This window comes from Tachysurus fulvidraco, chromosome 11, assembly GCF_022655615.1.
Source record: "Tachysurus fulvidraco isolate hzauxx_2018 chromosome 11, HZAU_PFXX_2.0, whole genome shotgun sequence".
NCBI classification, from domain to species: Eukaryota; Metazoa; Chordata; class Actinopteri; order Siluriformes; family Bagridae; genus Tachysurus; species Tachysurus fulvidraco.
The window spans coordinates 6,795,638-6,819,162 of NC_062528.1; the positions used below are offsets into that span (position 1 = coordinate 6,795,638).

At 37.5% G+C, this 23,525-nt stretch overlaps 2 protein-coding genes across 3 annotated transcripts in view; one reads left to right on the forward strand and one right to left on the reverse strand.

The window, feature by feature from the left end:
* The window catches only part of LOC113660485 (roundabout homolog 2-like), an 88,063-nt gene extending 69,253 nt beyond the window's left edge, over positions 1-18,810 (reverse strand). The window contains exons 1-2 of one of the 2 annotated variants that reach the window (XM_047820789.1): positions 18,218-18,810; positions 10,894-11,220 (exon numbers count right to left, since the gene is read on the reverse strand). In XM_047820789.1, the coding sequence (XP_047676745.1) occupies positions 10,894-11,220; positions 18,218-18,278 (388 nt within the window). In that variant the 5' untranslated portion in view covers positions 18,279-18,810. The remainder of the gene's footprint in view (positions 1-10,893; positions 11,221-18,217) is intronic. The other variant, XM_027174032.2, reaches the window with a different exon arrangement.
* The window catches only part of esamb (endothelial cell adhesion molecule b), a 108,677-nt gene that overhangs the window by 10,954 nt on the left and 74,198 nt on the right, over positions 1-23,525 (forward strand). The gene's annotated exons all lie outside the window — the stretch shown is intronic.

A 23,525-nucleotide genomic window follows, 5' to 3' on the forward strand; every position in this document is an offset into this window, starting at 1 on the left:
TCCAATTGGACATTAGGGGACATCAGAAATGATCCTGACTACTACTGTAGTTCCCCAGGAGCTCTTGGTTGTACAATTCCACTTGACTGCAAACTGTTGTAGAAAGGACATTATTCATATTTACATTATTTACTGTTTGGTGTCACCCACATGAGGATGAGGTTCCCTTTTGAGTCTGGTTCCTCTCAAGGGTTCTTCCTCTCAGGAAGTTTTTTTTTTTTTTTTTTTGCCAATGTCGCCTCAGGCTTGTTCATTAGGGATAGATGTCCGAGATGATCACTAATCTAATTTTATTCTCATTCTATACTTCTATAAAGCTGCTTTGAGACAATGTCAACTAAAAAAGCATTTTAAGCATTATACTGAATAAACTGAATTAAATAAACTGAATGAAATTTATTTGAATTAGTTCTACTGGATTAAACCCATTTCATTCATTTGACCAGTTAGAGACAAATACAGTTGAGGTCAGTAGTTTTAAATATGCCTAAACTCCTAAAATTAAAGGGACTTAATGGTTCTATGAAAAACCTTTCATTTCCATGACAGGTTTCCATTGCAGAAAAAGATCTTTGTAGACTATGAGGTGTTTATTAGGCTATACGAATGTTATTTATGGTGCTTCAAATGATCATTTACTGAAAGGTTCTTTGGGGAACCAAAAACTCGTTCTTTTACAGCATCGCCGTGTAATGCACATTTTGATTCTTTCTGCCACCTTTATTTAGAGGGTAAGCTAATGGCTTTCAAAATAATTTTCACATTTACAGAATTTATTCATTTGGGTTAATCCATAAAGGCATCCATTTTGTCCACACCAGAGTCTTTTAAAATCTTTTTAAGTTTAGAGACAGGTTTATTTCAGCTATTCAGAATTTCACTTCATCAGAGTTTTGCCTTACACCAATTTGACTGTCGAGAAGTTTCCAGAAACTGGTGTACTGACTAAAAGATGATTAAATTTGGTGGGAGTGTTAAGTGGGAGTGTATGTGTGGATGTATTTTTAGTGAGTACCTCTTTGCCCTTGATACAATGAGAACATCCAAGCAACTCAGAAAAAAAACTGGACCTCCACAAATTCAGTTCAATTTAAACTCCAGAACCAATTTCTAAACATTTCAAACCACCAACCACAAACAGACACAGTTCAGGGTAGGAGGCACAAATGAATTTCCAGGGATGGAAAAAAAAATGAAACGTTTTAAGCCTCAGGACAACACTGAAGGAACTGTTGAAACAGCAGGTATAGAGGAATAAAGAAGAACACCTAAATGTAAAGCATGGAGATGGTAGAATTATGCTGTGGGGGTATTTGGTTAAAACAAGAGACTTTTATTATGTAGATAATTAAGGATTAGATAGAAATGATAAAGCAACATTTCAAGGAATAAGGAGTTAAAGCCTGTTAAGTTCAAATCTTGGAAAAAATCATACCCAATTCTCAGAAGGTGGAACAAAATAGCTTACAGCTTAAAGCATTGGAATGGCCATCATAAAGCTCTGACCTAAACCTCATAAAAGATTTCATGACTGAACTAAAAAAAAAATCCCACTAAAGTATTGTAAGAAGCTTGGATTTAAGCTTGGGTTTAAAGTTTAAGTGATTAAAATTCAATGCCACAAAAAGATTAAGAAAGTATAGGGTTAGGGTTAGGAATTTTAAAAGGTGAGAAATCTGATATGTAACTATTTTGAGCTTTAGATAAGTTACACAATTTAACCGTTTTGATAAATCTTTTAGCTAATGTTTTGAATTAATATCTTATGGAAATTAGTAAAGTATTTATTCATTTTAAAATGAATATGTGTGCTAAAAATGAAACGTGTGAAATGTGTTGTGAGAAACTGGGTTGGAATGTCTTCCTATTGGAGGGATATGATTTCCATCACGGTAACAAAAAGTATCTCAGTTTTGCTTCACACAGTCCTTGTCAGGACTCATCCCGGACTTTGGCCATGTGCTTTTCGTTATTTATTAGTAGTATTTAGTCAAGCCGCGTTGCCTTGAGCAGTGCGGAATTCTTGTTTTGTCCTCGTCCTGTCTAGTCGGTGTCCTGGTGTCTATGTTCCGTGTTCTTTTTTTGTTAATAAACCCTGTTTTATGTTAGCTATCCTGCATCCTGTGATTCTTACAGGTAGAAAAAAATTTGGTCAAACCATATTGCTTTTTAATCCTATAGCATTTTGTTATAATATTATGATGTTACGTTTTTATGTAAAACAACATAACCATAAAGGTTAGCTTTACTCCTGGGGATCATTCTGGATTTAAAAAAAACCCTAAAAAAATGTTGCACTCCCTTGAATAACAAATATCATAACATAAAAAAAATTATAGGCATGACAGGGAATGGCAGCACTGCATTATTCTCCTAATCCACAAAAGGCTTAAAAACTGATTTATCACTCCAAATGTGGCTCGCTTATCAACATGTAATGCCTAATGCGTCCATGGACGGCTGCGTATTCTCCCCCCGCCGTGTAATCTACGCTGCAGGAGCCGCAGCTCTAGCAGATGTAAACAAATTTCAAAAGAGGTGCATGGGAGGAAGCGAGGTCGAATCGCCAGCCCACATCCTCGCCTTCCTCCACCTGTTGTCCTCCGCTCATAGATCACCCAGCCAGAACGTAGGCAGCAGGCCAGCGCTAATTAGCATATGAATCACAGCTAACGGGGAGCAGACTGGCAACAGTGTATGATCCCACTGCTATGACCTCACTCTCGTGATTTCATCACCCACAAGGACAAGCACTTGATCCCTAAGTGCAGTACAGGTCTTACTAATACAGCAGAGAGCCCATTAAGTAGCAGATATGTATACTGAATGTGGCATAACGGTGAAATATGACCTAGCCTGCTCTTTAGATTGCCTCTCTATATCGAATATAAATAATTTACCAACTGCAGTATGTATATAATGATTTCTTTTTTGCAGCCTTGTCTCATAGATAAATGATTTCATTGCGACAGTTAAGGTTTTTACACACGAGTAAACCTGCTCTTTCAAGGTGAAATGATTCTTCCTCTGATTGCGGTTCTTACCTCAGCTCCAGTAATCCTCTTAATCCATTTCGCTAATGGTTCCACTGTCAGCACTTACATCATCATTTAGAAACCAAACTGGATCGAGGCATGTTTTGGAAAACAAAAAAAATGTGTGCATACCTTAGACGTGGTTGCGCATGCAGATTTAACCATTTTTACCAGTATGTCGACAAAATGGGAATCGACTTATGGGACATTTCTAGCAGTATATAAAAAAATTATTTTATCGCCGCAAGTCTGAAATTAAAATTAGTCAGGACATTGTTGGTTTTCATTGTGATATGTTTTTTTACCTTTGTTGCGATAACCTTACACAGAATTTTACTAAATTATACAAAATGCAAAATACATTTCAAATTCAAATTTTTGAATGAATTTTTTGTATAGCCCTTTTGACAACTCCCATTGTCTCAAAACAGCTTTACAGAAATATGGAAACAGAAGAGAGAGGGGAAAAAGAAATAAATATATAATTGTATTTATTATATTTATTTGTTATATAAAAATAAGGATAAAAATAAATAAATGAATACATACAATTAACGTTTAAAATTAATTAAAAAAAAAATTAACTTAAAATTTTAAATATTATATATCTATACCTAATGACAAGCCAGAGGTAATTCAGTTTATTCAGTATAACGCTTTTAACAGTTGACATTGTCTCAAAGTAGCTTTATAGAAGCATAGAAAGAGAATAGAATTAGAATAAAATTAGATTACTGATCATCTCGGACATGTATTCCTAAAGAACAAGCCTGAGGCGATGTTGGCAAAAACAAAAAAAAACTCCCTGAGATGATATATTGAAGAAACCTTGAGAGGAACCAGACTCAGAAGGAAACCCATCCTCATTTGGGTGACACTCTACAGTAAATAATGTAAATATGAATAATGTCATTTCTACAACAGTTTATAATAGTGCAACCGAGAGCTCCTAAGGAACTAATGGCTCATCGCAAACTCTGAGTTCAGCACAGACCTGATTGCTGATTAAGACCAGACCATACAGCTGACTGACACAACCTTGGGTTCAAAGAAGGCATGACGGTCTCTGGGTGAGCAGCTTTAACATAAGCGTGGGTGCTTGGGGCATCTCAGCAAGCAGAAACGGGATGTGCTAGCCTAGTAATTAATGCATTTGACTACCAATCCGAATGTTATGAGTTCAAATGCCAGGTCCGCCGGGCCCCTGAGAAAGGCCTTTAGCCCTCGATTGCTCAGTTGTATTAAAAAATAATAATAAAATCTTAGTTGCTCTGGATAATGATGTCTGCCAAAATATAAATGGGTTTCATATCAGCATTTACTTTGAAACTAGAAACCAGTGTTTTCTATAAAGATTTTGCCACTAGTAGGCTAGGTAAAACACAAATACTTACAAAACAATGCAATTCGTGATAGCTCTGCTTTCATATGAGTCATTCACCTCCACTGTGGATTGAGACATGACTAAGAGATTATGTGCTGAATACCAGCACCCCAAAAACAGATGCAAATTCCTTCCATATTCCTATTTCATTGTGACACCATTTCCAGCATTTGGAAGACGGTCTCATCCACAGCCAGGTACAAAAGTTCTCGGTTCTGCAAAAGCTCTACATGGAAAATAGGTCTTGATCCTAGAACAAATCTGAGGTTTAAGATGCTGATGTTAAATCACTGCTGATAACAGAAGTAGTTGCTGATAAATAAGTAAATACTTAAGCAATAGTACATAAGGGATCCTTAGCATAAATACATAATTATCATTGATGCAATCTGATGATGAGGTCATTCAGCTACAAGCTGTTAGTGACTAAAGCTGAGAATTAGATCCAGCCAAGGGAATGGGGCTGATATTAAACTGCTGTTTAGTGTTGTTAATGAAGCAACTCTAATCCGTTATGCTTCTTTACAAATCAATGCACTTACTGTGACTCAGATGTTTCTGCGGCATGCTATCGGGATATCAGCTGTGTGGCAATTACAAGGGGCAAATATTTCTACTTCTACTTCAATAGGAAAAGAGGAAAACCTTGAATGTGTGTGACATGACAGCAACTGGATAATAAAGCCTACTGAGATCATATTCAGCTCTAAATCACATATACTTCAGTCTTGAATCAATTCGATGTATTACATAAAATGTTAACTACAACAGGGTCCAATAGTTTTTCCTGTAAAAACTAAACCGTATATTTGATCTGATAAATTGTGTACATCGTATATAATGTATGTTATAATGTCACATGCAAAACAATATTAGAATCTGTTTTTTTTTTTTTGTTTTGTTTTCTTTTACTATATATTCGTTGTCCTACTACACTGGAACTTATCCACGATTTCCATGAACCACATTATCCATGCACACCCAATCGCTGTATAGTCGACAGGTGGATTCATCACTCACCACATTCTGCCAATGGGCCTCATTTATCAAGAAGGATATGAACAGATTCATGCACAAATCATTTGTATGGGTTTTTAAGGAATTTGGTATCCCATAAATTTGGAAAATTATTCTAGGTCTGCTCCTGGGTGTGTGTAAATGTATGCCTATGCAGTCTAGCTAATGTAAACCTTAGTACGATCGTTATACACACAATATAATTGGAACGGATTACTGCACTTTTATTTGGATATACTGTTTACTTCACATTGTTTATTTCTATTAGATTTACAGCCTTTAGCAGACACCCTAATGCTGGGGGACTTATAGAAGTGCTTTGGAGTCTCTATCAAAAACATCCTCATGCTTGTTCTCTAGGTCAGGGACTAAGAACATCGACACAATTCTATGAAATGAAATTAATGAAAATATATAAAGCAAAAAATACGCAAGCCAACACAAACCTATAAATTAAGACAAATCAAATGAATCATTTGACATCGACTATGACAATATAAATGTTACTGTATAACATATAATGGATGATGACCAGGTTCTTGCATCTGGTGCCATCTCTTCCCCAGGTAATCTCCACACACACACACACACACACACACACACACACACACACACACACACACACACACACACACACACACACACACACACACACACACACACACACACACACACAGCCAAATAGTATAAAAGAATATGTGATTCATCAGACCAGGCCACCTTCTTCCACTGCTCCATGATCGAGTTCTGATGCTCATGTACCCATTGTAGCTTTTCAGTGGTGGATGGATGTCAGCATGACTAATATGTGACTACAAAGCCTCAGGCACAGCAATCAGTGCCGCATTGGGTGTCCTGACACCTTTCTATCATAGCCAGCACAAACTTTTTAAGCAGTTAATGCTACAGTAGCTCTTCTGTCGGATAGATAATCTTTGCTCCCTATACAAATCAATAAGGCTTAGGTGCCCAGTTTTGGTAGTTAATAACCACTGCATCCCAGTAAAACCTCTAAAGACCTGGTGTTTTGGCAATGCTCTGACTCAATTGGATAGCCATCACAATTTGACTCTTGAAAATGTCACTTGGATCCTAATTTGCTTGGTAATCAACAAGTCATCATCAATTTCTTTTTTGTTGTTGCTGTTTTGTATTTGTTTTCTTATTTGGTTTTATTTAGGCAATTGGTATTTTTACCAAAGGACATATAAATGAGTCCTTTCAAAGGATCTACCTTCCAAAGTGAAGTCTTTTCCAGTAACCTCATCACTCACATCATCGCCGATCACCCTGGCTCCAAACTCTTGATTGGTGAAAGAAACTAGTCTGGTCACAGACGACAATTCATGCATCACTTACCTCTCATTTACTCGCCTCATATAAGTCCAGACATAGAGCGATCACCCAAAAAAAAGATCATTTTCAGTAAAGGTAAAGACTAGCTCTTCATCGCCATAATGATTGTGTAGCAGATTTATATAGATCCAGGGTTTAATCTTTACTATCTGCAGAACCACTTCAGCGGGGTTATATTCGACTAGGGCTGAAGCTGACTATTATTTTGATAATAAGTCTTAGAAACACAAATCTCTCTGCAATTCCCTTCTAGGTATGTATATTTCGATCTAGTTTGCCAGTGTATTAATTACATTCATTGTAACTCATTCTGGTTTACTTAGATGGTTCAACTGCTAAGTGTTGTTCTAAATACCACAGAACTTAGAACCTAATTACTTGGGCTCATAGAACAGTGGGATCATAGGGCACTGAAATCCACCCATTTTTCATCACTACATACTGGTGGTAATCACGATCAATTATATAGAAACAAGATGAGGTCCCTAGAAACCAACTGGTTGATAAACTGCAGCAAATTCTTATTCCTTATAGCCATAGATTTTGGCACTGATTATATAATGTAGGGTTTTTCCATGTGTGATTTACTTTTCTGCTTTGCTTTACTCATCAAAGATCCTGGTCAAACATGTCTTCAGTTATTTTAGCATCTCTAAAAGGATACATTGATGGTTTTCAGACTGTCTAACACATGCCTTTGGCCAGGAAGAATCTTCCAATTACGGTCTGATAAGACACAATTAAGACAGCACAATGAACTTGCCGGTCACCACCAATCCACTGCAATAACCAGTGCACCGAGTATGGCTTTTCACTAGGACCTCCATTTGCACTAAGAACCCCAGTAATTGATCATCGCACTACATTCGATCAATTCCATCAAACCCACAAACAGAATATTGTCACTCGCAATATCTGTAGTATGCAACTATAGTTCCATTTTCTTTGTTGTCTTCTTCTACACTGCCTTGTTCATCCTATATTTACACCACTCGACCCATCGCTTTTCTGCTCTTGAACATTGCCTGGCCTCTTTCAGTTGCTTGTTGATCTAACGGTCCATTTTTACTGAGCGTGCCAGTAACTGATGCATCACTACACTGGTCCATCACTACACTGGTCCATTGGATCATCCACCAAATCAATGAAGTGATGTATGACCTTCGATTCCCATGCTGGTATCGTTTGTCACCTACTGTACCTTCTATTGCCCTTCTATGTAAGCTCTAGTTCCTGGTCCTTTCGATGCTCCATCACCACTTCAGGACCTGAAGGGACAACTCGCCTATGCAGAGAGTGCTGAACTCAATTACAGGCACAATGGTGGCAGAATTTAGCAGCTGATTGACAGGAACGATATGGCCCTTAGAAATATTGCTGGTCTAACGCAAGACACTCAGGACCTAAAATCAGAGAATTTCATAGCCATCGATCAGAATGTCCAGGACCTCATCCCAGGGTAGACCTTTGAGATCAAATTATTAAGTGAGCACTTCACCTGCCTTTGTGGATACCAGATATTACATTTCTCATGATTCCCAGCCAGGTAGTGAACTACAAATTCCATCAAAACTCACAAACAGCTGATTGTCGCTCACGCACTTGTCACTTCATTTCTGACTTACATTTGTTTTCTACATTCTGTCTTTGCCTAGTTCGGCCCGTTTGTACATCGCTGGTCCCATTTGGTTTGTCTGCTTTGGTTTAGTCAATAAACTGAACACTGGGTTTCCATCCAAACATGACCATTTTCTGACACACAATTTCTGCTTCTAAAGCATCTGTCAGGTTCAGTAAATCACACTGCGGGCGTCTAATGAATCTATTTCCATAGACTCTGCTCTGTATTTTGCACTTCGTAACAGAAATTTCAATTTTTTCACAAATTATATATTCACTTGCACACAGGCGGACCAGAGTAGACTTGTTATTTTGCTAATTTAAAGGACAGAATTATAGGTAGACCCTGTTAATGAATCGGCTTGCATCTTTCTTATTGGAAGTTTTAACTTTGCATGTGGGGCACGGTGGCTTAGTGGTTAGCACGTTCGCCTCACACCTCCAGGGTTGGGGGTTCAATTCCCGCCTCTGCCTTGTGTGTGTGGAGTTTGCATGTTCTCCCCGCGTTTCCTCCAGGTACTCCGATTTCCTCCCCCGGTCCAAAGACATGTATGGTAGGTTGGTTGTCACTCCGTCCAGTGTGTAACCTGCTTTTGCACGTGTAACATTTGAATGCTTATGTACAGTATATTAGCTCACACTCTGTTTTTATCTTTCAATATCAATCCAAGCATTCTGAGTAAAGTATTACTGTACATTCTTCTATGTATCGTCATCATTGCTACTACTTCCAGTAAAAAAAAGCCAGGCTTTTTTTTACCGATATTTGGGAAGGATCATCCAGTTTCAGAAAGACTGTAAGTGGGTGAAATGATGCGGTAACATCATAGGCCAGTGACTTATCCTTCTACGGCTCTAAAGCATGAGTGAGTAATATTATATCCCAGGATATGGCCATTTAATATGTCCAAATTTAACCATTAAATGATGACAAAAGTAATGTCACTTTGTTGAACTCAGGCATGAGGAGATCGTCCTGAGTTAACAAATTCCAACATTTTGTTATTCGGTATTTGGTAATGATGAGTTACAATTTAGTCATAAGAGACATGTTCTTTCACTTTTTAGTTGATTTTATCAGTTATGAGCTGTCCATGAGCTTTTTATGTAGTTTTGTACCGGTTGATAAACGTACTGTCGATCAAAATATGTTTATAAATTGTAAGTAATTAATTTACATGTAATTTTGGGCATCAGATTAATCTACAATTATCGTAACTCTTAGGGCCTTTTTATACCTGGTCACTTCGTGTGTTTTCTCTGATCCGATAGCTATCTCATTTGTTAAAACTGTTCCATTTACATTAGGCCACATAAATGTATCTTGGCGAATTGGATATCAATCCGATCTTTCTACTCCCGCCCAAAATGCAAATATATTTACCTCATTTTCGGGGTAATTGAAATGGAACACGCTTTGGTCTATATACTTAAATATTTTGTTTCTATATGTTTTACAAAGCTTTTGTTGGATGCTTTCATCGCTCCAAAGAGCAATAAGTGCATACGTTTCGTCCACGTTATTTGTTTCTGCCGTGATGCACGACTCGTGAGTCACTTGCGAGTGACGTACTTCCGTTTGGGAGGAGTATAGCGCTGACGTATGTGGCTTGAACAACCACATTCATTTACACCTGTCCAGTTTCCTCTGAAATGCGTCCCAGACCACCTCCTGAAGTGGTTTGAACCATCAGATTTATATCTGTCTCGAAAACGTTTCAGAGGGCATTTAGACCTGGTGTTTTTTACGATCGGATAGCTACCTGATTACAGAAAACACATGAAGTGACCAGGTGTAATAAGCCCTTTAGTTTTTTACTCATAACATTTTAGATATACTGCCAGAAGTACAGTATGTGGAATCCTGACCATCACATCCATTTGTTAACTCTTATCAAGCTGTGGCCATTAAATTTGTAAGACACAACTGCCTTGAATGTTCTTAGATGTTTTAGCATTACAGTTTCCCTTCACTGGAACTAAGAGGCCCAAACCTGCCCCGGCATGACAATACAGTAATGCTGTGCATAACGCAAGCTCCATGAAATTTTTTCCAAGATTGGAGTGGAAGGATTTAAGTGTCCTGCACAGAGCACTGACCTCAACCCTAATGAACACCTTTGCAATAAATAGGAATGGCGATTGCATGCTAGACCTTCTTACTCAAGATCAGTGACCAACCTCGCTAATGCTCTTGTGGCTAAAATGAGTAAAAAAAATCTCCAAAGTCACAACCAAAAACCTAGTGGAAAGCCTTCCTAAAAGACTGGAGGTTATTATAGGACCAATTCCATTTTAATTGTTTGGAAATGGAACATTCAACAAGCACAATACTGTATGTGTGTGATGATCAGGTGTCTACTTAATTTAGGCCATGTAGTGTAACCCAATAATACAGTAAACCAAACAGTGCCCATATGAATGAACAAATTTCTAGATAGCACCCAAAAATAATGGCAGAAATTAGAAATAAAGACTTACTGGCCACCTCCAAGGAGGCGTTACGACTCACTGCCTCGCCGAGGTAGTTACGGGCCACACAGGTGTAGACGCCTTCGTCCGGCTTGCTGCGGCGGCCATGCACGATGCGCAGGAAGAAGAGCGAGCCGCTGGGCAATAGCATGCGGTGTGAACGTGGGTCATCTTTATCTGTCTCGACATGTTCTCCATCTTTGTACCACTCCACACTGGGTGTAGGCCGGCCCTCTGCTTTGCAGTTCAGCGTGGCTGGTTCACCTTTAGACACAATCAAATCAGATGGGTCCTCCACGATCCGAGGCGGACTGTCCTCCAGACGCAACCGAGAGCCTGTGGGAAATTAAGGAAATCAACTTACGCTTTTCAGAGCGCTTAGTGCTGTTCCTGTCTAGACGTTCCGTATAAATGGTCTTAGGATATAAACAAAACTATAACAAATGTCTGGGATGTCCAAAAAGCTTTTAAATGACAAATAATTAAAAATGAAGGAAATTGAGCGGAAGTTTTTGGCGGCTATTCCACACTAAAACAATTTCTGGAAAAAAATAGAAAATTACAAATAAATAAATAAATAAATAAATAAATAAATAAATAAATAAATAAATAACAAGGAAAAAGAAATAGGCAACTAGTTCAAAAAGCTTTTAACTTCCTTTCTGTCTGACAGGTAGCGATTAAATCAGATGTGGCTTCTACAGGTGAAAATAGACTTTTATTTGCCTCCCAGTCAATACAGCAATATTTCAAACAGGCATTTGTGCTGAAGGAAAAAGAAATAAGAACGTCCGGCTTCGGATGACATCAGACACAGATCGGGAGTGGAGTAGACGTTTAATGGCTGATGATGGAGCGAGTCTGAGGAGTTGATGACTCAGCATCTATTAGGCTTTCGAAGAGTCTGGAAGTGCAGACGGAAGGAGGGATAAAGTTTAAAAAAAAAAAAAAAAAAAAAAGCTGACATTAAGGTTGGGGTTTGGCACGGCTGCTGTCTGAAAAGAAAGCTTGGAAAACGAACCGCACGTCCCCTCCTGGGACTGAATGGAGATGGAGATGCAGATAAGAGCCAGACACAGATAGAACATATCTCATATTCGTACATTCCAGGAAATGAGCACCTCATGGCCGACTGAGTTGTGTTGCTATGGCATCGTCGGATAGAGGATAATGGCGCTGAAAATGAGGCTGTGAATAAATAAAACTTTCATCATCAAAGTACAGGATCGATAACTAGGAAAACGTCCATAAAGCATGAATTTGTTGTTTTCCCGAATAGATATATAGCACCACGCGCAGTCAAATCTTAAATCATTAACATGTACAGCATTTGGTAGACGTCTTTATTCAGAGCAACTTAGAGAAGAGCTTCGAATCTCCTTTAAAAGCATATACTCTAGTATAGACGTGTCAGGATCTGAGAAAATGATCGAGATAAAAATCCTTTCAGAGAGGAATTAAATGAGGTGCTCTAGAACTACAATCAAACAATATGAGTCACATCGAGTTAAAGACGTGTTCATGCAGTATTTTCCAGCAACAGTTGTTTTAGCTGAAAACTTCAACATGATTCCATTATAGCATTTCTATGGGAAACATACATAGGAGTTCAAATATAAGAACATAGGACTAAAAGACTAAATGCAGCTACTTGTAAACAAATAAACATTTCATTTTCTGTGCTATAATTAAAGTGCATTATGTCAAGCGAGCCTATGTTCAACAGCAGTTTAATCAAAAGGAGGATAATGGGTTGCTTTCCATAAAGCTGAATGTTTGAGACACCTCTCTGTGCTTGACAGGAGTATGTGACAGCCTCTGATGAAGGAGCGCCGGATAATTATTCTTGCTGTGCATCTCAAGGATATGCTCAAACCCTGACAGCTCAAACAGACCAAAGATTGCAGCTCTTTCCAAAAAACAAAAAAAACATTAAAAAAAACTTAAGAAAGAGAGAATTTTAATTGCTCCTCTTCTCTGACAAAAAACCAAAAAGGTTTTTAGTCAAACATTTTAAAACAGACCTTTTTATAACAATTTGCATATGAATACACAGCTATCGTGACACTTCCTAATAAACAGACAAAGTTTGAGAACAACTTCTGTCATGCTAAAGGCAAACTCTACTGAACATAAAGGCGGGATTGTTCACTTGCAAGTCTGAGTGATACAACTGAATAAATGCAATAATATAATCATATAACGGGCTTAAATTCCAACCCTGTAAACTTCTACCCAAAAAACATTCTTGAATTTACTGAATTTAAATCTGTACATCGGTTCCACGTGACTGAACTGGGTAACATTTTTGTACATCCGTATGATTCGATCATTCATTCATTCATTTTCTAATGCTTATCTGAACTTCTCGGGTCACGGGGAGCTCTGTGATCTCAGGCGTCATCGGGCATCAAGGCAGGATACACCCTGGACGGAGTGCCAACCCATCGCAGGGCACACACACACTCTCATTCACTCACACACACACACTACGGACAATTTTCCAGAGATGCCAATCAACCTACCATGCATGTCTTTGAACCGGGGGAGGAAACCGGAGTACCCGGAGGAAACCCCCGAGGCACGGAAAGAACATGCAAACTCCACACACACAAGGCGGAAGTGGGAATATGATTTGATCACGTATTTTCAAAAACCTGAATAAACACAACACTGATCTCACACCTGAGCCGAGACTTGAACTCATCCCCGCTGCGTTATTCTACCGTGCGTGTTTTAATCGGCTTAATTTAATACTACAGTCATACAGTAGTTCTCCTCAGCACCGACATCCTCAGGAAAAATTTCACAAAGAAATGAGTTTGCATTAACACTACAAGAATTAATCACGCTCACTCTACATCATTTAATCCAGTAATTAGAAACTTCTTTACGTCACATCATCATATATCACTGAGTAAGTTTCACTACAGTCTACAGACATGGCCGCCACAAACTCTCACTCCCTTCAACCACCTGCACATCTCACGCTCCCAGACACATTCAATCTAATTGTGTTCACCTGTGTTTCATTATGTATGTCTGGTTTAAAACTGCTTAAATGCACGTTTGTTTGAGTTTTTTAGTTCCAAAGTATATGCTTACAGTAGTTCTGTATTGATTTTTACTCCTTATATTTTTCTTTTTTAGGCTGTACCTATTTTATGACTCAACTGCACTTAAAAAAAGTTTCAAAAGTTTAGCGTAAGCGGTGAAATCAAATTCGGTTGAAAAACGCAACATTTTATAGCAACTATAGGTAACATTTCTTTGATTAAATCTGACTGACCGCACATGGCTTTTTTCAGTGTATTTTTCTAATTTGTAATGTGATATTGCAGGTTGCTGTTGTTCAAAAAACAGTTTATTGATCTTCAAATGTCTGCGGTTGTTGAGTGTTCTATAAATATGGTCAGAAAAGTCTATCTTGCTATAATTTCTCGCGATAATGAGAGCATCTCATCTCATCCCTAGTGCAGGCTTTCAATCACACCGACCAACCTTCATCAGTTCCCTCCCTTCCGTTTAAGACGCACTCCTCTGGGGCTGTAGTAAGTGAGAACACTGGAAGGAATTACCAGAGCAGAACAAACTGGGATTAATCCCAAGGCCTTGAGTGTCAGAAGTTAACTTCAATTGTTGTTCGATCAAAGCTTTCACGCAGATCCGCTGGAGCAGAAGACTAGTGTTAGTGCAAGAAAAGCACACTTGAGTCTCTCCTCCTGTAATATCGCTAACATGAGCCGTGTCTCGTATACAGCATGGAGATAAGCTACACCGTTATGTAACACTCATTAATTAATATGAACAAATATTAAACATGCATCTCCTGCTGCCTCCACAGAGCCTAACTACGATCTTGTTAGACTAATTGATTGAAGACGAGGGCCAGAGAGGGTTGTATTTCCAAAGTGGTTTTCTTCAGAGTTATGCAAATAATGCAATAACAGTCTCAGATGAATATGCTAGAATAAAGAGCATCATTTATGCAATGTTTGATATTGACCTAAGAAAAAAAATCAGGAGGCGTTATGGAAAAGGGGGCAGCATAATATTTAATGCTAATCGCACAACACGCTAGAACTCAAGAACACATCAATTAAATTATATAATCTTTCATAGATCTGTTTGTGTAATGCCTTTTATCACCACACTGCTCTGTTCCACCATAAGTACAACTTAAGTCCACCGAGTGACACACAAATGACACTGACTTTTTCTGCCTATGCTCAGTTTAATCCCTAATATGTTAATGACTCCAGGAAGACTTTCCCTATGCATTGCTTGATGTAAAAATACTGCTGTGACCCATCAGCTTAATCTCCTCATATAAAACAAATCAATTTGAATGACTTTAATAAATGCAACACATGAATAAACGTTTGACAGTTGAACAGAGAAAAATTAAATATATATATATATATATATATATATATATATATATATATTATTTGATAGACATGCTTCATTAATATTTTAAAATATTTCTTACTAATAATAATATTCAATATGTATAAATAATAATAATATTAATAACTGTTATCATTATTATTATTTTGTTAATCCTTATGACAATACAATAATCTTTTATGCAATACCATTTATTACACAAATAATGCTAGTCTCCATGTTTTTTTCTCCCCCTTTCTCACGGGAAAGCTAGTGTTTTATTTACTTTCCTGCTGTTCATTTAGCAACAGTCAAATATGTATAATGGCAGTCATTCAAACCGGAATTGCTCATTCGACCAAATTGATTTGTTTTATACGAGGAGATTAAGCTGATGGGTCACAGTAGTATTTTTACATCAAGCATGGCATCGGGAAAGTCTTCCTGGAGTCATTAGCATATTAGGGATTAAACTGAGCATAGGCAGAAATAGTCAGTGTGGTTTGTGTGTCACTCAGCTGCTTTAAGTTGTTCCTATATTCACAGCCAGCAAGTTGTGCCTCCATTATCCCCTCACAGACTCTCACAAAGACCTTTTTAAATCTTAATGCTACAGAAGAAGGATGAGAGACGGACACATCGAGAGAACAAGCATGCTTTTAGTCGGTTTGAAAGTGAATAAAGAAGCAGAGCTATAAAATATACAAGAAAGAATACAGAGACATTGTGGAATCATGTTTCAAAGTCTGACACAAACAATTTGCCCTACTTTGAAGCAATTCTGATTTAAGGAACCACCAGTAGACCAAAACCTCAGGATTTTAGTGAAATATTGAGGCATGAGGCCATGTAGTGCTATAAATATAAGGAGTAGGCACTTGGACTTAAGTAGGAGACAAGCAACTGATGACAACGTATTCATTTCTGTATATTAGGTGGTGAAATAATAATAATAATAATAATAATAATAATAATAATAATAATAATAATAACATCTTGTGCTAAAACGTAAAACATCCTTCCACACTGGCGTACTGTTCATTATTGTGCAGTAGCTCTGAACATAGCCACATGCTCACGTCTCTCTAGCCTGTCATAAAGGAAATTCACCACAAAAATCTGCTCAGAAAACATCGATAATTTGATTGTTTTAAGGCAAAAAAGTTAGTCAGTTTTTAAAGTTCAAGCAACAAATCATTTTACCCATGAAGCGAACAAATGTTTCACACTGCCTACAGAACTGACACATCCACTTCACACACTACTTTTATTTAACTGGCAAACAAGGCAGCAAGCCAGGGCAGAAAAAGCCATCGCAATCTTCCATATTCACAGCTTTTTCATTGCATTAGCAAGGCCGTCTTCGTTAGAGAGCCTGGGGCGAGCTTCTAATGTGGATTTAAAAACTACTATGTGCTGCAGTTTCTGTGTAAGGCCAATGTAGGAATGCTGACCTGCATGATAAGATAAAATTATCACTAATTTGCCTCAGAGAACATTGTCTTGGCTGTTAGTTATACAATCTGCACATGGACATGTGTGCTTTATGTGAATAATTAAATAAGTCTGCAGTTTAAACTGAAATAATGGCAAACAAGACGTGATATCAAGTGGAATGTGCAACACATTTCACAACGTGACAGTTTGTTCAAGCTGCTATTAATTTTGAGTTTACACAACGCTTAGTTGTGGTCTTAAGCTTCCTCTGCTTTGCATTTTTTATGTTAGTTTCATAAAATTCTAATCCGGACACCACAGTTTATAACCTAATGATCCTCATTAGAGGTGTGTGAAAAATTCCCAAACATTTTCACAAAAGCAAACACACCTAAATACGTGAAACACCTACAGTTTTGCTCTAGTTAAAGTGGAAAACTATAAAATATAATTCCTCACAGATGTTCGGTGTACACTGTAGGAGTAAATTCAACAGTTGAATGAACGCATAAGTCCTCTGACAAATCAACAGCTGTTGCTTCGTCAGAAGACTTATGTGTATGTATAACATTAATACATAAAAACATGATATGTATATTTTCATGAAAAGCCAACACTTGTAATATCGTTACAGAACTGAATTCCTCTTCAATCCTATGCTGATACATGCATTGTTACTTCATAATAAATTCACCACCACATATCACCTTGAGTGCTAAAATTAATGCATACACTTCAGGTCTATTTGGTGGATTATACAGCAACACTGAGCCTTCCATTGTTCAATATCCATTGAAAAACTACTAAATAAGACAATAGTATGATGATTTTAAGGATGTAATGCAGCACTGATTAGATGAATATCCCTAATTATATGATCATACGCCTCTAGCACTTTGGTTTGCTGCTGAATTATACAAATGGTTTTAGGGTTCTGCACCTTTGTTGCTGTCAAATCTGTATGCATAATGCAGTAAGTGAAACATCTGGACAGACACACACCAATCACACACCATGCCATACATCACAAATAAGCCATACATGGGTTGAGCTTAGAAATGAATGGTGTGTGTGTGTGTGTGTGTGTGTGATATCTAATATATATATATATATATATATATATATATATATATATATATATATATATACACACACACACACACACACACACACACACACACACACACACACATAATTATATTTTGATAAAATTGTGTGTGATAAACAGAACAATTAAAATAAAAAAATATTTAACAAATTTAAATAAAAAAATGTGCAGTAATAAATCTAAAGTAAGATCATTGCATACAATAGTTAAAGCTCATTATTAGTATTGAAACATGCAGACTGCATAAAGAAACAAAACAAAGTTCTCTATACAACTATTTTTATTTATCTATAGATGTAATGCATATGCATTCCTTAAACAGTGAACAGTAGCACTATTCTAATTTCAACTCTTTAACTTTTTTATTTATTTATTTTTTTACTTTCATTTGAAACTTACCTGAGCATAAACAGATCTGAATAAAAACCAGCAGGAAGCTTTGTCTGACCCGCAAAGCCATTGTTCCGCTCGTCCGGGTTGTTTGAGTGAATTATTCTATCAACAGAGTGATGATTGCGTGATGATTGCAGAATAAAGCACGTGAACAAAACCCGAAAGCGCCACGTCCCATAATTATAAGCGCGCGCGTGACAACAACCCAAAAAAACCGCCCACAAACCGAACCTGTCGCATTTAGAGAAAAGCGCATCTTTTATACTAAAACTACTGTTGGATTACAGTCTTGGACACATGGAGATCAGATCAGATCAGGATTCGATATGAAGGCAAGTATTGGTGAAAATAACTAAGCGCGACACTTGCTGGTCCATTTCTGCAGCCTGCACGGACGTGTCCGTTGGAGACGCGTGATGCACCTGTTCTGCGCGAGCTCCGCGCTGTAATTAAGACGCGACGCGCGCAGAGCTCAGCGTACGGAGACAGCGCGCGGCACGAGACTAACCTTAAAGAGACAGCGCGCGCAGGGACACCACCTGTCCCCCCACCCCGCCCCTGACACGCTGCACACCCATCCTGCAAACTACTCTCCAAGCCACTGTACTAAACTCCCTCAGCTTTCAATTTGCTCCTTAAAGATCCTTGTTTGCGTCATCTATGACGTGCAACTGATTTTTTGTTGGCCTGCTGGAAAAATGGTTCAACTTGAAAAAGGCTGCCACAAGAAGGTGCCATTTTTGACTATTATGATAATCCATGTAGAATAATCAACTGCTTTATGGGGCGTGGTAGCCTAGTGGTTAAGGCGATGCATTACTGACCATAAGGTTATGAGTTTGAATCCCCTGTCCACCAAGCTGCCTCTACTGGGCCCCTGAGCAAGGCCCTTAACCCTCAACTCTGTAAATTGAAATAAAATGTAATTCACTCCGGATAAGAGTGTCTGTTAAACGTTATGGTTCTTTTGGTGTTGCTTTCAGCTCGGAAAGATCTCTACGGAATGAACATTTATTAAATGCCTGATTACATGAAAATATATAAATGTGACATTTGGACAATATCTCAGTTCGAGGGTCCGATAGTTAGCTCTGTGCATTCTCTCTTTGGAGTTTTTGTTCATGTGAGTTTCCTTTTACCTCCCTAAAACCATGGCAGTAGATGACTTTATTTGTATGCCCTTGGTGTGAATGAGTGTGTGAATGTGTGTGTTTGGTGTGCTGCGATGCACTGACGTCTCATTTAGAGTGAATAGACTCGGGATCCACTGCAAGGCTGATCACAATAATGCAGTCACTGAGTAAATGAATGAATGTCATTTGGAAATGCGTGGCTCCCTAATAGGGCTTGGAAATTGATGTCACATTGCACTCTATAATGGGTTTGTTTTACTATTTTAGTCCAGTTCTTTGTTTACATGCTACTAACTCTCTCTCTCTCTCTCTCTCTCTCTCTCTCTCTCTCTCTCTCTCTCTCTCTCTCTCTCTCTCTCTCTCTCTCTCTCTCTCTCGATTTCTCTGGAGTGTACAGTGTACTATTCTTCTCAGCTGTTTAAAAATGGCAAGCCATTTGAAGCCCATGTACAGTTACAAATTAATATGGGTAAAGGACATGCTGATCGATGGTATAACAGAAGTCAAAATGTGATACTGCTGTCGTTCAAACCGGCATATGCTGCTAATGTTACAGTTACAGTGTCCTTGTCTTTCTCCACATTAGATTTATTTATGTTTACACAACTTTGATATTAAATAAGAGCACATTATTGGATATTAAATAAGCCTATAATAATGTAAAACTGCAGCCGTGGCTTAAATATAACCTGGTGTTATTCTTATTAAATCTTTTCCCAAACCTTTTATGAGACATTGTGATTCACCTTAAAATGTCAGTAGATAGTGAAAGAATCATGACATGACATGAAAATTGCAGGTAAGGGAGACATTAATGCATATGGAAATTTTTTTGCCTCAGATTGAAGCGTCACTTTGTTGAAAAGATGTGAAATATAATAATACACAAACAGTAGTGCTTTTCAATAGTAGCATGCAGACTACGTGCCATGTATTGGTCCATCTCTTGCTCTCTTAAAAGCAATGAAAGGAGAATTGTTGTTTTTTTTTTTCTCAAAAAAATAAATGATGCTTAATTTGTGGCACATGTGAATGTGATCCTTTTTTAAACGTTGTCCAAATCAATGCATTGCATTATATTGTGTAAGTATTGTGTGTTTTTAAGACCAATAAGCATCTGGCTATATACTAAAATAAGCTAACCATTTTACTATTGCACTTTACTCATTACAAAACTGTATACCAGTCAGGGTTCCATTGACAAAACTGTCTAAATTATTGCACTGTACTGTCTTTCACTGTTTGCATATGTTTACACACATACGTTATGTAGTACTGTGTAGGTCTATGTACTTAAATAACTCTGTGTTGTTTCTTGTAGTTCTGTGTTTCTTGTAGCAACAAGGTCCTCAAAGAAATTGTTTCCTTTTACTGTGTACTGCACCAGCTGTATATAGTTAAAATGACAATAGAAGCTTCTTGACTTGACTTAGCTAGCTTACTAGCAAATTGCTAGCCTTTATCACAAGTCGACATGAGATTTCTTTTTTTACTAATCTAATTAAAATTATTGAATTCATATAACAATAAATAAGTAATAGATAAATAATAGTTTTTTCCCCATACAATCAGAATCAACCATCTAAGACTTTTATCCATTTAGCATTTTGGTTTGTGAATAACGTACAATAAATACAGAAAATCTCAGACTTTTTGACCCCACTGTAGTTCCAAGATATCCAACAAATTCATTGTTCCAGTTTTTTACATGAGTTTTAGATTAGGATCTTGGAACTGCCATCATCATTCACAAAACTGTGCAGAAAGTCACTCATGCTTTATAGGAAACTGGATTCTAGAGCAGCTACAGTACAGTATATGATGAGCCAATCACATATCTATTTAGCAATGCCAGAAGCTGTTAGCGAATACTGAGTCATTACTAACTGTCAAAAACAACAGATGATACTGACTTGAACACTGTGTAAAAGTACTGTGTGATGTTTTAACACTTTGGTATAATGAGATCTATTATCAACTGGCTACAAACTTTTGTCATGTTCAGAGGTCTTGGTTAATGATGAAATTATTCAGTCATTCAAAACATTTAAATGAATTAAAATTGAATTCATATATCAATAATACATCCATCCATTTATTTTCTGTAGGACTGAAATTTATCCAAGAAGACTCAGGTCACAAGGCGAGGGACACCTTGGGTAGGAGCACAGAGCATTTATTCACACAGTAAAATTTAGAGATGATACTTAGCCTACAACTCATGTCTTAGGACTTAAGGACATAACCAGAGTATCTAAAGGAAAGCCCCAATCCATGAGGAGAACACCTGGAATCGGGGCCCCCAACCTCTGAGGCCCTCCATTCTCTGGCATTCAGTCGTACGCAGTTGTAACCAGTCATATCACAATAAATCCACCGAAGCCATGAAACCCTGCATCCCATAAGGTGTATAATGCATAAAAATTATACACTGAATGAAATCATGGAAGAACAGTGATGCTAATTAAAAGATTATAAGCTTATAGGTTGGAGTGAATATTTTAAAAAAAAAAAGTCATTGATAAACCCATATCAGATTTCAGCAGTTGTTTGATTGGGTCTTCTACACTGATTAGCGTAATGCAAGGTTCACTCATTCATCCTTAGTAGCTGCCTGCTCAGGGTCACTAAGGTTAAAATTAGACTATTAGTGTGTTTCTATTTTGGAAAATGTCTAATTTGGAAACCATCTTAATTCGTTTGAAAATATTGCAGGCAGGTACGCACCAAAATAATCAGAATGATGTTTGGATTATGCACCACACACATTTTAAAGATTTGTGACTATTCAAAAAGTACTGTGACTATTTGGAGATCTGAACAGATACAGATACAGATGGCGTTGTTGTGTTGCATACCGATGAGCTATGTGACACTGACTTGTCTATTTATGTCAATGTAATCATTTCATTCGAGGATCTATTTAATTAATTAGTCAGACCAAACACAATACTTGGATGTCCCCTGTTGTTAGTCTGCGATTCTTGGTTAGATATAGGTTTGAAATCTGTATTATGAGTGCAGACTTTTCTTCTAACATATTGTAAAGCATTGATCCAGAATCATCTGCCATCTGAAATTTAATATACATTGGCTCTGGAGAGAGTTTTAAATGAAAGGCATAGGAGTGAAAGAGAAGGGAGTAAACTAAAGAAAGCTAACTAGCACATCCTGGCTTTAACAGTGGCTTTAACTGCTACGTTTAAGCTAATGACAGTTTGAAATAAAGTATGATTGATTTAGCGGGTTGCTGTGCAGTACAGTTTATTGTCAACACTTGGCAAAGCTACGCTGCAATGTGCTGTTTTCTTTTCCTACCTGAGTAACTGACTCCCTGGTGAGCCTCCCATTTCACTCTTTCTCCCTCTATAAGCAACCACACTTTTTCTTCCATTGACTTTGTGTCTGCTGTGAAGGGCTAACATAATTGAGGGTTCTCCATGTGAAACAAGCATCCTGTTCCACTCTGTGACCCTAAAAATACAATGAAGGAGCCTAGGACATAAAACGTCCAAGGTCACAGTCAACAATAGTAATAAACGTAAGTGAAGTGCACTTCTATGAATGGGTCGCTCTGAGCCCTGGTGCAAGCATCTGAAAGGGCAAAATGGAGACCATTTGTCAACACAGGAAGTCACAGAAGGATATGGCAGGCTAAATTTCATTTTGTTTGCTTCAGCCAAGATCTGAGATGGTACATATATCTGAACACTGAAATGAACAGTGAACATTTTAAAGGTTTACTGTTAAATGTTTATTGCATAACATCTCTAATTAAGTCTGTGATTAAAAATAAATGACTTTTCCATTCAGGCTCAATATTTGTGACATGCAAACTCCACACAAGGTAATAAAAACACCCCAAGGTCACCCAAGCAACAAACCGTCTGCTGTCAGAAAAGAGTTTTTCTCAATCTTTTTTGTTTTTTGAGAGAAACCAGACTTTAAAATACTATAATAACACTTATTGTGACATAAACATGCAAAATAGACAAAAAAATTAGCTTAGGAAAGAAAATAGTATTCGGAACTTATTATTTGAGAAGCATCGAGTAGCCAACTTTTGGGGACTTGTCTTCACAACTGTTTGTCAGCAGCATGAATCAGACTCTTTGTAGTACAGATGATTCTGCAAAATCAGAACCAGTTGATCAAACCATAACACAAACAACACAACAGGA